At 36.4% G+C, this 13,249-nt stretch overlaps 1 protein-coding gene across 1 annotated transcript; it reads left to right on the top strand.

Moving 5' to 3' along the window:
- Window positions 1-503: 503 nt before the first annotated feature.
- On the top strand, window positions 504-4,769 carry LOC118487671 (probable inactive leucine-rich repeat receptor-like protein kinase At3g03770). The gene is made up of 7 exons (XM_035984804.1): window positions 504-2,175; window positions 2,424-2,560; window positions 3,018-3,261; window positions 3,391-3,602; window positions 3,680-3,705; window positions 4,249-4,360; window positions 4,450-4,769. Exons 1-7 carry the CDS (start codon window positions 840-842, stop codon window positions 4,678-4,680), a joined length of 2,298 nt encoding a protein of 765 aa, XP_035840697.1. The 5' UTR covers window positions 504-839; the 3' UTR covers window positions 4,681-4,769.
- Window positions 4,770-13,249: the final 8,480 nt, after the last annotated feature.

Raw genomic sequence — 13,249 nt, 5'->3', positions numbered from 1 at the left:
GTTGTTTGTGGCAAGGACCTTAGGTGGTTGTTAGCAACAAGACACAACATTAACGCAATTTGTCGTTGACGGTGGGGTTTGGGTTTATTCATCACCAAGGAGGCTTCCGCTATTTTTATCAAATATAAATTATGAATAATTGTATGGATAAATATACACAAGTCCTTATCAATTTGTAAAATCTGATACGACTGATATAAAAATGCGTGTAACATTTATGACAAATCCTTAGCAATATAATTATAAACGCTAATAAAGTATGATGGTATGTAAACCATCTTCATCTTCATGTGTATTGTATGAAGTAAAGAAATTTGAATTATGAACAACATCATTGTAACTTTTCAATGAAACATGTCATGTCCAAAAGAGACATGATTATACATCTCATATTTTATTTTGTACTAACACAATACCAAGTTATGAGCAACATTAAATTAAAGCAATTATGTGGCTGCAAAGTGCAACATCTATATTTACAAATCCCCCCCCCCACCCACACACACACACACACTCATCTCCTTACACTTTCTCTTCTTCCATGGCAGCAGCTTTCTACTAAATGCTTTTGAACTCTCATCTTCCATGTGTTCACTATTCAACCACCTCCATTACTCAAAGTTCCATCACCCATTTCTCTCCTTTTCCTATCACTCTCTAACACACACACACACACTCAATTAATATTCCACAACCACATGGACCATCACCAACTACCATTCAACATATCTTCATTTCTTTACATCTTTCTTGGATTTCATCTTTAAAGTTCACATTTTTTTTTTCATATCTTAAAATCCAATCACAAGATTCTTGAAAACATTCCAACATTTTCCCAAATGAGTTCATACCACTTCTTCCACATCCTCTTTCTTTCATGGGCTTTTTTAATCTCAAAAACACATGAATCACAAACCACACAATCCCAAACTCTTCTCCAAATAAGAAAACATCTTGAGTACCCAATTCAGTTAACAAATTGGGAAACTTTCACTGGTGACTTTTGCAATCTCCCACCAAATATTCATGTAACCATCAAGTGTGAAGATAACTTGGTCACTGAACTCAAAATCATGGGAGATAAGCTTCCAAAGGTCAGTTTTTTTCATGGGTTTGCACTTCAAAACCAAACATTATCCCAATCTTTCTCACTTGATTCCTTAATAGTCACATTGACAAGATTGACTTCACTAAAGATTCTTAGTTTAGTATCTTTAGGAATCTGGGGACAACTTCCTCACAAAATCCACAGGCTCAGATCACTTGAACTCTTGGACATGAGTTCAAACTTCATGTTTGGTTCTGTCCCAAATGGGATTTCAAGATTACAAAAGCTTCAAACCTTAACACTAGATAAAAACTACTTTAATGAATCCATACCTGATCACTTTAATTCACTATCCAACCTCACCATTTTAAGCTTAAAAAACAACAATTTAAAGGGTCATTTCCCTTCTTCAATTTCCAAACTCACAACACTCACAGATTTAGCTCTCTCACACAACCAACTTTCTGGCGAATTACCCGATTTAACCACATTATCCAATCTAAAGTTACTAGATTTGAGAGATAACAATCTAGATTCTGAACTTCCAAACTTACCCAAAAAAGTTACCACAGTTCTTTTAAGCAATAACTCGTTTTCGGGCGACATACCCGAACAATTCGGGCAACTTAATCAACTTCATCACTTAGACATTTCATCGAACACCTTGTCGGGTACACCCCCATCCGCTTTATTCTTTTTACCAAACTTAACTTATCTGAATCTTGCATCCAATATGTTAAGTGGGTCACTTCCTAACTCGATCAAATGTGGAAACAAGCTCGGTTTTGTCGATATTTCTAGCAATCGGTTTACGGGTAGGCTTCCGTCTTGTTTAAGCGTAGTTTCTAGTAACAAACGAGTTGTGAAGTTTACTGGGAATTGTTTACTTGTTGGTCACGCAAACAGTCAAGAATCTGACTGTAAACAAATGATCAAGAAACCATATTGGGGTAAAGCTTTGTGGGTTCTAATTGTGGTAATTTGTTCGGCTATATGTTCGATTTCGTTCGCAATTGTTATATTAATCTTTCGTAAACGACGTCGTTCGAGAGAGATAGTTACTCTACAGCACACGGTACCAAAGGTTAGTGACGACAATGCACCAATGGAGATTGCTTCTGACGCAAGTAAGTCGCTAATGAAAGTTGCCTTTACAATAAAATAATAATAATAAAAAATATAGAATAGAAAAAAATATAATTATTATTTGTCTATTTAATGTTATCTAGTTACCATAGAATATGATTCGATAAGATTTTCTTTTAAAATTATAATTATTATTTATTTATTTTTATAAATAGTTGATCAATAATACACAATATTTTACGAGGTTTCATTATTCTATTTAACTGTTCATTTTGGATTCTTTTTTCAGGGGTTGTTTCTGAAGCATCGGAACCAGGTGGAACGCAGGTTTCGACATCATGTCGAGTGTTTTCCATGGAAGATTTAGTAGAGGCCACTAGCAACTTCGATCAATCGGTGTTTTTGGGTGAAGGATCTATTGGGAAGGTATCATTGATGTTAAAGCAACTAATTGAAGATTTTGAACTTATATGATCAACCATTTGTGTTCAAAACCGTTGAAACCGATAGAGCTGTCCAAACCGAAAAAAGTCGACTAGTTTGGTTGGTTTAAAATATGTATGGGCCTGTTCATGGTTAGGTTTTCACTGTGCAAACCAAACTGACCGTTTAACATGTATTATTTATCTTAGGTATATAAAGTTATGTATAGGTATCGTATTCATAAAATAACCTTATATTTAAAAAAAAAATTAAAAAAAAATTAATATATATTTTTGTCTAAAACCAAAAACCAACAATACCGAACCATCAACCAACCCCTCCGGTTTGGTTTGTATTTTCCTAAAACCGTAGGTTGACCTGAATTTTTGTCAAAACCGATCGAACAAACCCATGATGTGATTAACCCTGCAATACACATGGATGATGAGTTTGCTTGTAGGTTTACAAAGGGAGACTAGAAAACGGAAGCTATGTTGCTATAAGATCGCTTTCATTGTTCAAAAAATGCTCGAAACGAAACCTGAAAGTCCGGTTGGATTTGATTTCAAAGCTTCGGCACCCGCATCTGGTTAGCTTCTTGGGTTATTGCATCGACGACAGTGGAGTAGAAGATTCTACCTCTAGCAGAATCTTCCTCGTGTATGAATACGTATCTAATGGAAATTTTCGCGCTTTTCTCTCAGGTTGTTGCTAACCATGACCACATTGGTTATAAAACTCGGTGACCACTGACTAGGATGGTCACTGACTCACTGGTCAGTGGTCACCCGAGTTATATTTTGTTTCTAACTCAACAATATTGTCATATGTAGAGAATGCTTCAGAAAGAGTACTTAAGTGGCCAGACCGACTAGCGGTTTTGATAGGAGTTGCAAAAGCTGTACACTTTCTACACTCGGGAGTGATCCCAGCTTCTTCTAGCAACCGTTTAAAGACAAACAACATATTGCTTGATGATTATCGAATCGCAAAGTTGAGTGATTATGGAATGTCTGTCATCACAGGAGAACTAGAAAAACTTGAGGTGTATGTCTCTTATAATCTTGTTATAGTTTTGGCATCATATCATTGTGTATTTAATCAACTGTGTTTCTAATGTAGGCAAAGGGAGATGGATCTAAATCATGGTAAGTAACTTCTTTATAAAGATTTATACATAGTTGTTAAAAGCCATCGCCTCTTGTGCCTAGGCCAATTTTTCAGGCGAGGCGAGTCAGTTGCGCTTTAAGTCGAGGAAATTGCGCTTTAATTCTCTAGGTGATGGTTTAGGCGCACATTCCGGCGAGATTCCTAGATTCCTGAGAGTTTCCACCCAAAGTCTCTAAATTCCGACAAGATTCTAGCCAGAATTCTTCTTTTATCTAAGGAAAACTACTTTTTTACACTAATACATCAATATTTTAGAATTTTTTTTTGTACTAAATAGATGATATAAAGTTTTATATGATAGAATTTTGTTTATTTTATTTAAAGAATAGTATTCTTTTTCTAATACATAATATGTTTTAGTTTTTTTCATTATACGCCTTATTTTTCTCAGCCCTCGCTTTTTTTGCGCTATGCGCCTAGGCCCCAGGTGAGGCCTATGCGCCTTGAGTGTGCCTGACGCCTTTAATAACTAAATGCACATGTTTTGCTATTGAATCTTACTATGAAAATGTGTGTCACAGGCGTTTAAAGAAGCTAGCGGACGATGTGTATGATTTTGGGTTCATTTTGCTCGAAGCACTTGTGGGCCCGGTAGTAAGTGGCAAAGGCGAAGCGTTTTTGCTAAACGAAATGGTACGTTAGCTATAGCGTTCGACAACAACCTTTTGGAGGGTGTTGGTTTGAGTTTAATGTGTAAATGTTTCTTTCCTGAATTTGAACAGACCTCTTTTGGAAGCCAAGATGGGAGACAACGAATTGTGGATCCGATCGTGTTGACAACATGCTCTCAAGAGTCTTTATCGATTGTGATATCGATCACAAACAAATGTATATCGCCTGAACCAACAAACCGACCATCTTTCGAGGATGTGTTGTGGAACTTGCAGTATGCTGCTCAAGTACAAACCACAGCCGATCTTGACTTGAAATCAGATGGTGCATCACTATGTTAATTGTTTAGTTTTTTAGTCAGTCTTGCTTCATATTCCAAAATCAATGTTAATTTTTATTTTTAGGGTGGTCAAGAAAATGTTTTTATATATTTTCTTTTTAAGGCTACATAAAAACCTAAAAGTAAATATGCTAAAAGTCATGAGGCCAAAATTAACTATAGTATAAACCCTCTCGTTTGGTATGATCAAAGTTCAAAGTAATATCTATTAACTCTTTTTCTAGATGTTATTAATATAACAACAATTACCAAACTTTTCATGTGAGGAGAAACCATTATTCCTTAGTGACTTTGTACTTTAAACATTTGGTGTAACCTTTTGTTGCAACCATGAAGCAGAGATACATGGGTAGCTAGCCGTTCACCAGACCTTGATATATTTTAGGTACACTCTATTTTGTATTAATCCTAACTTGTGTCACTTTTTGGTGGATAAGGCAATGATAGATAGAACCTAGCCACTTTGTAGAGGTGTCAGGCTCTATCCTGAGCTCACCCGGGTTTTCGTCTCACCGTGTATTACGTCAGAGAGTTCTGCTCTTGTGGTGGCATAACGACTATCAAGTGGCAGCCAACGGTATGGTTTCCCGAGGGAACGGCCAAGCCAAACTCTGAAGCCAGCGTGAGTCTAGTTAAGACAACATAGTCTGGCCAGAGTGGGGCAACGTGGCTCTCCAATTTGGGGAGTGCGGTAACCTAATACAAGAAAGTCGCCGTTCCAAAAAAATAAACATCGATATTAATACAAAATATATTACTTTATAGTGTTTTTGCATTTTGAAAAGGGTTATTAGATTTTATCACGCTCAACTATTGTCTATTGGCCGCTGCCACCCCCAACTATCCCTTTGAGGCCCGTCACCCCCAACTTAACACTTATTGTGTTCTGTCACCGCGTCGTTAACTGGTCACTAACTTTTGATCCTGTTACTACACTTTTTTGGGTGTCATAGGGATCTTGGGAAGGTTTTAGGGATTTTCGGACACCCTCAAAAGTATAGTAACATGATCAAAAGTTAGTGATATGATGACAGGACACACTAAGTGTTAAGTTGGGGGTGACGGGAGTCAAAGTGATAGTTGGGGGTGGCAGCGGCCAATAGCCAATAGTTAAGGGTGATAAAATCCAATAACCCATTTGAAAATAAGTCATAAAAAATATGAGAACAAATTCAGTCAAACAGATTAAAGGAGCTAATAAATTGTTATGAATAATTCTTGAAGAAAATTAATTGCTTGAATTTAAAAGCATTAATTAAAGATTTAAAAGCATAAATTAATTGCTTTAATTTAAAAGCATTAAAGGTAACGTGTGAAGGAAGACCCTTGAAAGTTCTATTCTATCCATTGGGCCATAGCATTGAAAGAAAAATTAATGGACTATGATTACTCATTTAGTTTGGGTAAATAAACAACAAAGAAAAATTAATGGGCTTTACAATGAAGCTTAAAGGTTTATTTGGGCCGACTTTGGTGGGTTTAGGTGGATCGGGACAACAGAGAACAAAGCAATAAAAAAAGCAAGTGTTGGAAATGTGGAATTAGTGTATTACATTACCTAGGTTATAACCCCGTGTATTACACGGGTTAAATAAATAAATTTTATACACTAAATAATAAAATAATATATTTTAAAAACCTCATTTATTGCATGGGTTAAAAAAATATAATTTTATTTATTAAATAATAAAAAGTTATATCTTAAAAAACCTCGTGTATTACATGGGTCGAGCAAATGTAATTTTGTATAGTGAAAATAAAAATATTTAATATATTAACACAAAGTTTGGTTTTCGTGATAAAAATAGATTATTCTGTTGTTGCAAAATTTGTTAACGAAGTCTCAATAAATTTAACCCTTTATTTAAAACTCCGTAAATGTATAAATGATATATAATATTAGTTAATTTTATTTTAAGTTTCTTAAAATCTATTTGATACCAAAGTAAACCAAATGTTCAAATTTATACTTAATATCAAATTAGATAATTAAGTTTGAATTTGAAGTAAATAGATAAATATAAAAGTAATAATTAATTCAAATAAATAATATTATAAATGAGAAGAAGATTAAACTAAATAATAATTATCCATAAGATATTAAACTAAATAATATTTAGTAGGATGGTTATCTATAATTAATTAGAAAAGATTAAACTAAAACAATAATTATCTATAAGAGATGCTCTTAATATAATGACAAGTGTCCTAAAGTGTTTTCTTTTATTCTATAGTAAAGAAGATTTATTTTTTTGGGTTAAATTTAAAAGGCCCAAACGAGAAACTGAGGGGGTGTTTGGTTTGTAAAATGATTTAGAAATTAGAATTAGAATTTAAATTGGAGTTTAGTAAATTCCTTTGAAAATTCATTTGTACATTTATTTAAATGCAAAAAAACCTATAAAGGCAAAATTGTTCCTTAAAATTAACAAATATAAATAAAAAATTTTGTATAACATACCAAGTAATGAGGTTTAAATTCTAATTCCCTTGAAAACCCATTAATTCATGTTAGCCAAACAACCCTTAAGAGTAGTGGCGAAGCTAGCCCAAAAAATCAGGATCATCTCAATTTATTTTTTTTGGGATAAGGAGTATCCTTTGTATAAAACCGATTTTTTTTACACCACGAAAACAATACAGAGACAGAGTATAGTTGTTGGACAATGATGTTTTTGTCCATTTTGAGAGGACTCGGGGCACCACGTTAAACTTTTCTATAACGCGTTATGGGATAAGCATTTCCCACCGCCACACTTTGTATAACGAGTGATGACTTGTGGAATTGTTTAACGCGTGGAAAAATTAACGGCGTGATGGTTTATTTTTGTGAGGGTATTTGTTGGTTGGGGGGAAATTGTTGGGTGTGGTGGTGAGTGATGACCACCCCCACTAAAAATGGTTGTGAGTGATGGAAAAATGGTCAATGACATGGCGAAACTTGATTGGTGCTTGTGAGTGATAAATTCTATCACTAGTGATTCCACCCCTAGTCCCCTGATTATAGCCCCATCAATGAGATGGTCGCCCACTTTGGTGAATCTTTTAGAACCTCCCAAACTAGTCTTTGAGAAAATGCTGAACCCATCTCTCTTTGATATTCATCACCCGAATCCTAGTAAACAATGAAGTCACTTGAACCACTATAGTGGTTGATCCTTATATCGTTGTAGATGTTGGTAAACTTTCCAATCTTTTGACAAATCTTCGTCCATTTTCCTCCCCGAGGCCCATTGCGTTATGAAGCTTTTCTCGAATGCATTTCCAAAAGTTGTTAATGTTTGACTATTCCCTGTAACGAGTATAACATAAAAATACCATAAAAAATAAATGTACGATAAGAAATAAAAACTATACCATAATGAATTGGAGATGAACATTAGTAAAATATACAAATACAATAACAACTAAAAACTAAGGGGGTGTTTGTTTTTTCTTCAAACATCTTCAAGGGAGCTGATGTCTGCAGGCGCGCAGACGTTACCCTTGAAGACTATTTGTTTTTTTTTTTTAATGAAACAGATCTGAAAATGGCTTTTTTCAGCTTAAAAAAAAAGCTATGACACCCTTTCTTCAAACATCTTCATAAAAAACCTTCCTCTCTCATCTTCACAAAAAACCCTCCTCTCTCAAAACTGGACCACTCCCACTGCTGTAAGGTCACCGGCACCGGCCGTCGCCACAGTCGGCCACCACCACCGTCGCGGCTGCCATCAACCTTCACCACCACCACCACCACCACCACCACCTCCACCTCCACCTCCACCTCCACCTCCACCTCCACCTCCACCTCCACCACCACCACCACCACCATCATCATCATCATCTCCATTTCAATGTTTGTTTTGGGTTCTGTTCGAGTGTTCCTCTTTTGTCCATGTTAGTCAATTTTCTTTTAAATTATTCTTTTTCATTTTTGGATTAGAACTACACATAGTAGCAGTTCATCTTTTATTACTTTTTTGATATTCACGAATTACACATGGTTGCAGTTCATCTTTTTCCATTTTGTTCCGGTGTGACTTTGGATTTTATTTCACTTTTTATTATCGATTTTGTGGGATCTTAGAATTGTATTTCACTTTTTTTATCGATTGGAATGTGGAGTTCAGGTAATTGGTTTAGGATGTTTTGATTTGGATAATAAAACAAAGTTCAGGTAGTTTGTACAGACAGTATCAATTTATAAAAACAAACAGTCTTATATTTTCAGCTTGAAGAGCTTCAGACCACATCTTCAGTTGCAGACATGATAACAGATGAAATCAGCTTGCAGACAATTTTTGTCTGCAAAAACAAACAGCACCTAACATTACTAATCAATGGGTTCTCGTACACGTCCATCCAAGCTCGAGCCAATGCTACTTTTCCTATATTGTCCACCATTGACTTTTGCGTACGGTTCCTTCGGGAAAGGATGTTGTAGCTTGGTTCCTTTGTATGATAATTTTTGGGTGTGGGTGAAGCTTGGATCATGTGTAGGTTCTCATTGTCGAAATTGTAGAGTTATTTTATGGGCTGGCTTCCAATTGGAGTGATAACACAAGCTAGGGTTGAAAAAGTTTGGGTTAAATTGATTTGGGTCGTTTGGGTTAGTTTGTTGGTATGGGTTGTATTGATGATTTTAAAAGAGTGGGTTGTTTGGATTGAAAGTATTCATGTTTGTAGCAAAAAAATGGGGTAGGAAGATCTATAAAAATGTTGAAGATTGAAAAGAAAATATGTGACAAATGAGTTAATTTATATTTAAAAAAAAATATTTTTTATTTGAATGAGCAAATGGCAAATTTTCCTTGCAAATACAAATAATACTAAATTAATCTCTCTTACCTAAGTTTGAATCTCTTCTCTAAGAGACATATGCCGTACCAAGTCCTACATAGGCAAATGAAGTCACATAAATAATCAAATAATGCCCCATCGCCTGGTGAAGCACTTGTGATTCCCCTTCCAATGCCCCTATGGCACATGGCGTGGCCACTGTCCCGCCCCTAGAGGTGTACAAATCGGTTTAAAAAAAAATGGTCCAGTTTTTAGCTAAATCGGTTTTTTTTGGTGGGAAAAAAAAACCAGTTTTACATAGTGGGAACCCGAACGGGTACTAATCGATTCAGTTCGGTTAAAAACTGATTTGAGCAAAAAAAAATGTTTTTAACTGGTTTTCTCAAACGGGTTTCGGTTTTAAATCGGTTTCAAAGATCAAGAGTACTAACCGGTATACATACCGCTGGTTCGGTTCGGGTTGAAACCGGTTTTTAAGAAAAACCGGTTTTTAAGAAAAACCGGTTTCGGTTTTCTTTTCTTCCGATTTTAGTCCTAAACTGATTTTTTATACACCTCTCCCCGCCCTCTTTCACCTCTCCCCGCCCTCTTTCACCTCTCCAGAACCGACAATATTAGTGAGACAAAATAAGCGATCCAAAATTTTGTTAGTGAGATAATGTAAAGTCAGTCTCTACTTAATGAAATGCTCTTAGTGAAATAGAACTCTTACACTAGTTAGTATCTATTCAAACCACTATAAATTTTTACGGCAACATTTCATTTACTTTAAACTTGTTTATATTTTTTTTTCCTAAATAAATAATAGAGAAAAATGCCCGGATAGTCCCTGTGGTTTCGCCTTTTTTCACCTATAGTCCCAAACTTTTTAAAACTACCTGAATAGTCCCCAAGTTTTCATTTTTTGTTCCCGGATAGTCCCTGGGTCTAACTTCAGTTACTTTTCTCTGTTAAAATAATGTGAAATGACAAAAATACCATTTCCTTAAAAGACCAAACCATAGGGACTATCCGGGCATCTTCTTCATTTTTATTTATAAAACCCCACCACCACACTTCATCTTCAACCTCCACCCTCTTCATCTTCAACCTCCACCCACCATCACCCTCATCCACACTTCATCCCTCTGCTCAAACTGAACCGCCCCTACATCCCCACCTGCTTTGATTGTGTTTTGAGGCCTTCAAAATGCCTTTTTTCACCCATTAAGCTTAATAATATTCTTGTTCTGTTATTGCAGTGATCTTGAACTTCAATTAGGGTGAAATTGAGAACCATTTAGTGGGTGTGTGACTGTCTTATAGATCAATGCCAACATATTTTCCCCTCAGATGGGAGAGCACAGGGGACCAATGGTGGTTCGCCTCTCCGATCGACTGGGCAGCGGCCAACGGGCACTACGATTTGGTCCGGGAGCTTCTTCGCATGGACGGCAACCATTTAAACTGACATCTCTTCGGCGTATACGTCGCCTCGAGGTTGTCTGGGATGATGAAGAACAGTTTGAATGCGTCGCCAAAAACCGATCTTTTGTCGCCCGACGGCTGCTACACGAGGGCGAATGCAGAAGAGGGAAAAGCTCGTTAATTGGATCTGGGTATGGAGGATCTAGATCTGGTCGGTTGGTGATTGCTAGTTGTAAGGGTGGGTGGTGGTGGTGGTTGTAGGTGGTCGCAGGTGGGGATGTAGGGGCGGTTCAGTTTGAGCAGAGGGATGAAGTGTGGAGGAGGGTGATGGTGGGTGGAGGTTGAAGATGAAGTGTGGTGGTGGGGTTTTATAAATAAAAATGAAGAAGATGCCCGGATAGTCCCTATGGTTTGGCCTTTTAAAGAAAGGGTATTTTTGTCATTTCACATCATTTTAACAGAGAAAAGTAACTGAAGTTAGACCCAGGGACTATCCGGGAACAAAAAATGAAAACTTGGGGACTATTCAGATAGTTTTAGAAAGTTGGGGACTATAGGTGAAAAAAGGCGAAACCACAGGGACTATCCGGGCATTTTTCTCTAAATAATATTCTTTTTATAGTAAATTCTAAAAGTAATCATAAGGTAAAATAAAGAAAGAAAATCCACCATTTGTAGCCTAGTGGTAGAAGACTTGGGTTCTCCGGTGGAAACCCAAGTTCAATACCTACTTGTTTTACTTTTGGTGGATTAAGACAATGAAGGATTTGAGCCAGACTTTGTGCGAGGTTGTCAGTTCGAGTCCTGAGACCATCCGGGTTTTCGTCTCACCGTATGTTACGTCAGAGAGCTTTGCTCTTGTGGTGGCACAACGACTGTCAAGTGGCGGCTGGTATGGTTTCCTAAGGAAACGCACAAGCCAAACTCTGAAGCCAGTAAGCCTAATTAAGATAAATAGTCTAACAGAGCAAGAGAGCTTTACAATTTGAAACTCACCGTTGCAAAAAAAAAAGAAAAAAGCGCTAAAAAGAAAGAAAACATATTCCTTTCCTTGGTTACTATTACGCCGAAATTGAGTCACGATTACCCATTTTTGAATCACCGTCCATAGCTTCCCTTTTTCTTCATCTACTTCTCGAAAAAATTTCGTAAAAGTGATTCCAATAATTGTTGACTTTGAACATTCAGCTAACCCGGTCGACATGCAACATGTAAATTAGTTAAATAATTACAACAACCTTCAATTCCAATTTTTAAGGATAAATTTAGATCAGTAACAGACAACTAAAGTATCATCATCTCCAGTGGCGAAGCTTGAGATTTACGATCGGGGGGTCGAAAACGTATATACCTAAAAAAATTATAAAACCGGGGGGTTGAAAACGTATATACCTAAAAAATTCTATACGAAAACTACATACTGCGTACTATTGAACGAAAAGTTCGGGGGGTCGGGCGCCCCTCCCGACCCCCACAAAGCTACGCCCCTGATCATCTCACCAGTAAAACCATCCAATCATATTCATCTCTAGACTATAATACCATGGACAGGGGCGGAGCTACCTTATGCCGGGGGGCAACGCCCGCTACGGCTTGGCGCGGAAAAATTTGGAAAAATTAGTGTAAATTTTGGAAAAATTTGAGGTTTTTTCGATTTCGTTACGGCTTATTTATAAAACGTTACGGCTTGGCGGATTTTCTAGATCCGCCACTGACCATGGACACCTTCAATCCCATTTAATAAATATATTATTATTTCAAAAAACTAATATAGTTTACTTAGTGACCCTGTATTTAAAATTGTAGCAACAAGTATAGCGGATTTTACGAACTTTTCTAAATTAGATATGACTAGTTTCTAAATTATCCTGGCCCTCCGAACTTTTCGTTCAATAGTGTTATGCATGTAGCTTTCGTATAGAAATTTTTGGGTATATATGTTTTCGACCCCCCGGTTCTATAGAAAATTTTACATATATACGTTTTCAACCCCTCCCCCCGGTCAGAAATCTCAAGCTTCACCACTGAATAGAAAGATCACCCTAATAACCGGTCCGGTTTTCACAACATTATATCGTCAAGGCATCAAGCTAATAACCGGTCCGGTTTTTACAACATTACATTTCCAAGCAATTTCCAAATTTCTAGTAAATTGGACTTTCTTGTTTTTTAAGAAATATTTTCCTTTCAACTATTCATTTGATCAAATTTCAATCCACGCGGAAAAATAGGGGCCAAAATACAAGTCAAAATTCTTAGAAAAAATCTATGAAATAAGTGTTGGCAATTCGGTTAAACATTTGCTCCACATTCAAATGCATAAAAAGTATATAAACACCTAAAGATTCTAGTTTCATATACCAAGTTTCTTGTCTCTAAGT

This window comes from Helianthus annuus, chromosome 15 (genome assembly GCF_002127325.2).
Source record: "Helianthus annuus cultivar XRQ/B chromosome 15, HanXRQr2.0-SUNRISE, whole genome shotgun sequence".
NCBI lineage: Eukaryota > Viridiplantae > Streptophyta > Magnoliopsida > Asterales > Asteraceae > Helianthus > Helianthus annuus.
This window is presented reverse-complemented; position numbering and strand designations above follow the sequence as displayed.

Bases quoted from the DNA above. Each gene is read 5' to 3' on its own strand.
- LOC118487671 (XM_035984804.1), top strand. From the start codon at position 840: ATGAGTTCATACCACTTCTTCCACATCCTCTTTCTTTCATGGGCTTTT. The intron at 2,561-3,017 runs GTATCATTGATG...GTTTGCTTGTAG, and splicing joins GTGAAGGATCTATTGGGAAG to GTTTACAAAGGGAGACTAGA. The intron at 3,603-3,679 runs GTGTATGTCTCT...TTTCTAATGTAG, and splicing joins GAGAACTAGAAAAACTTGAG to GCAAAGGGAGATGGATCTAA.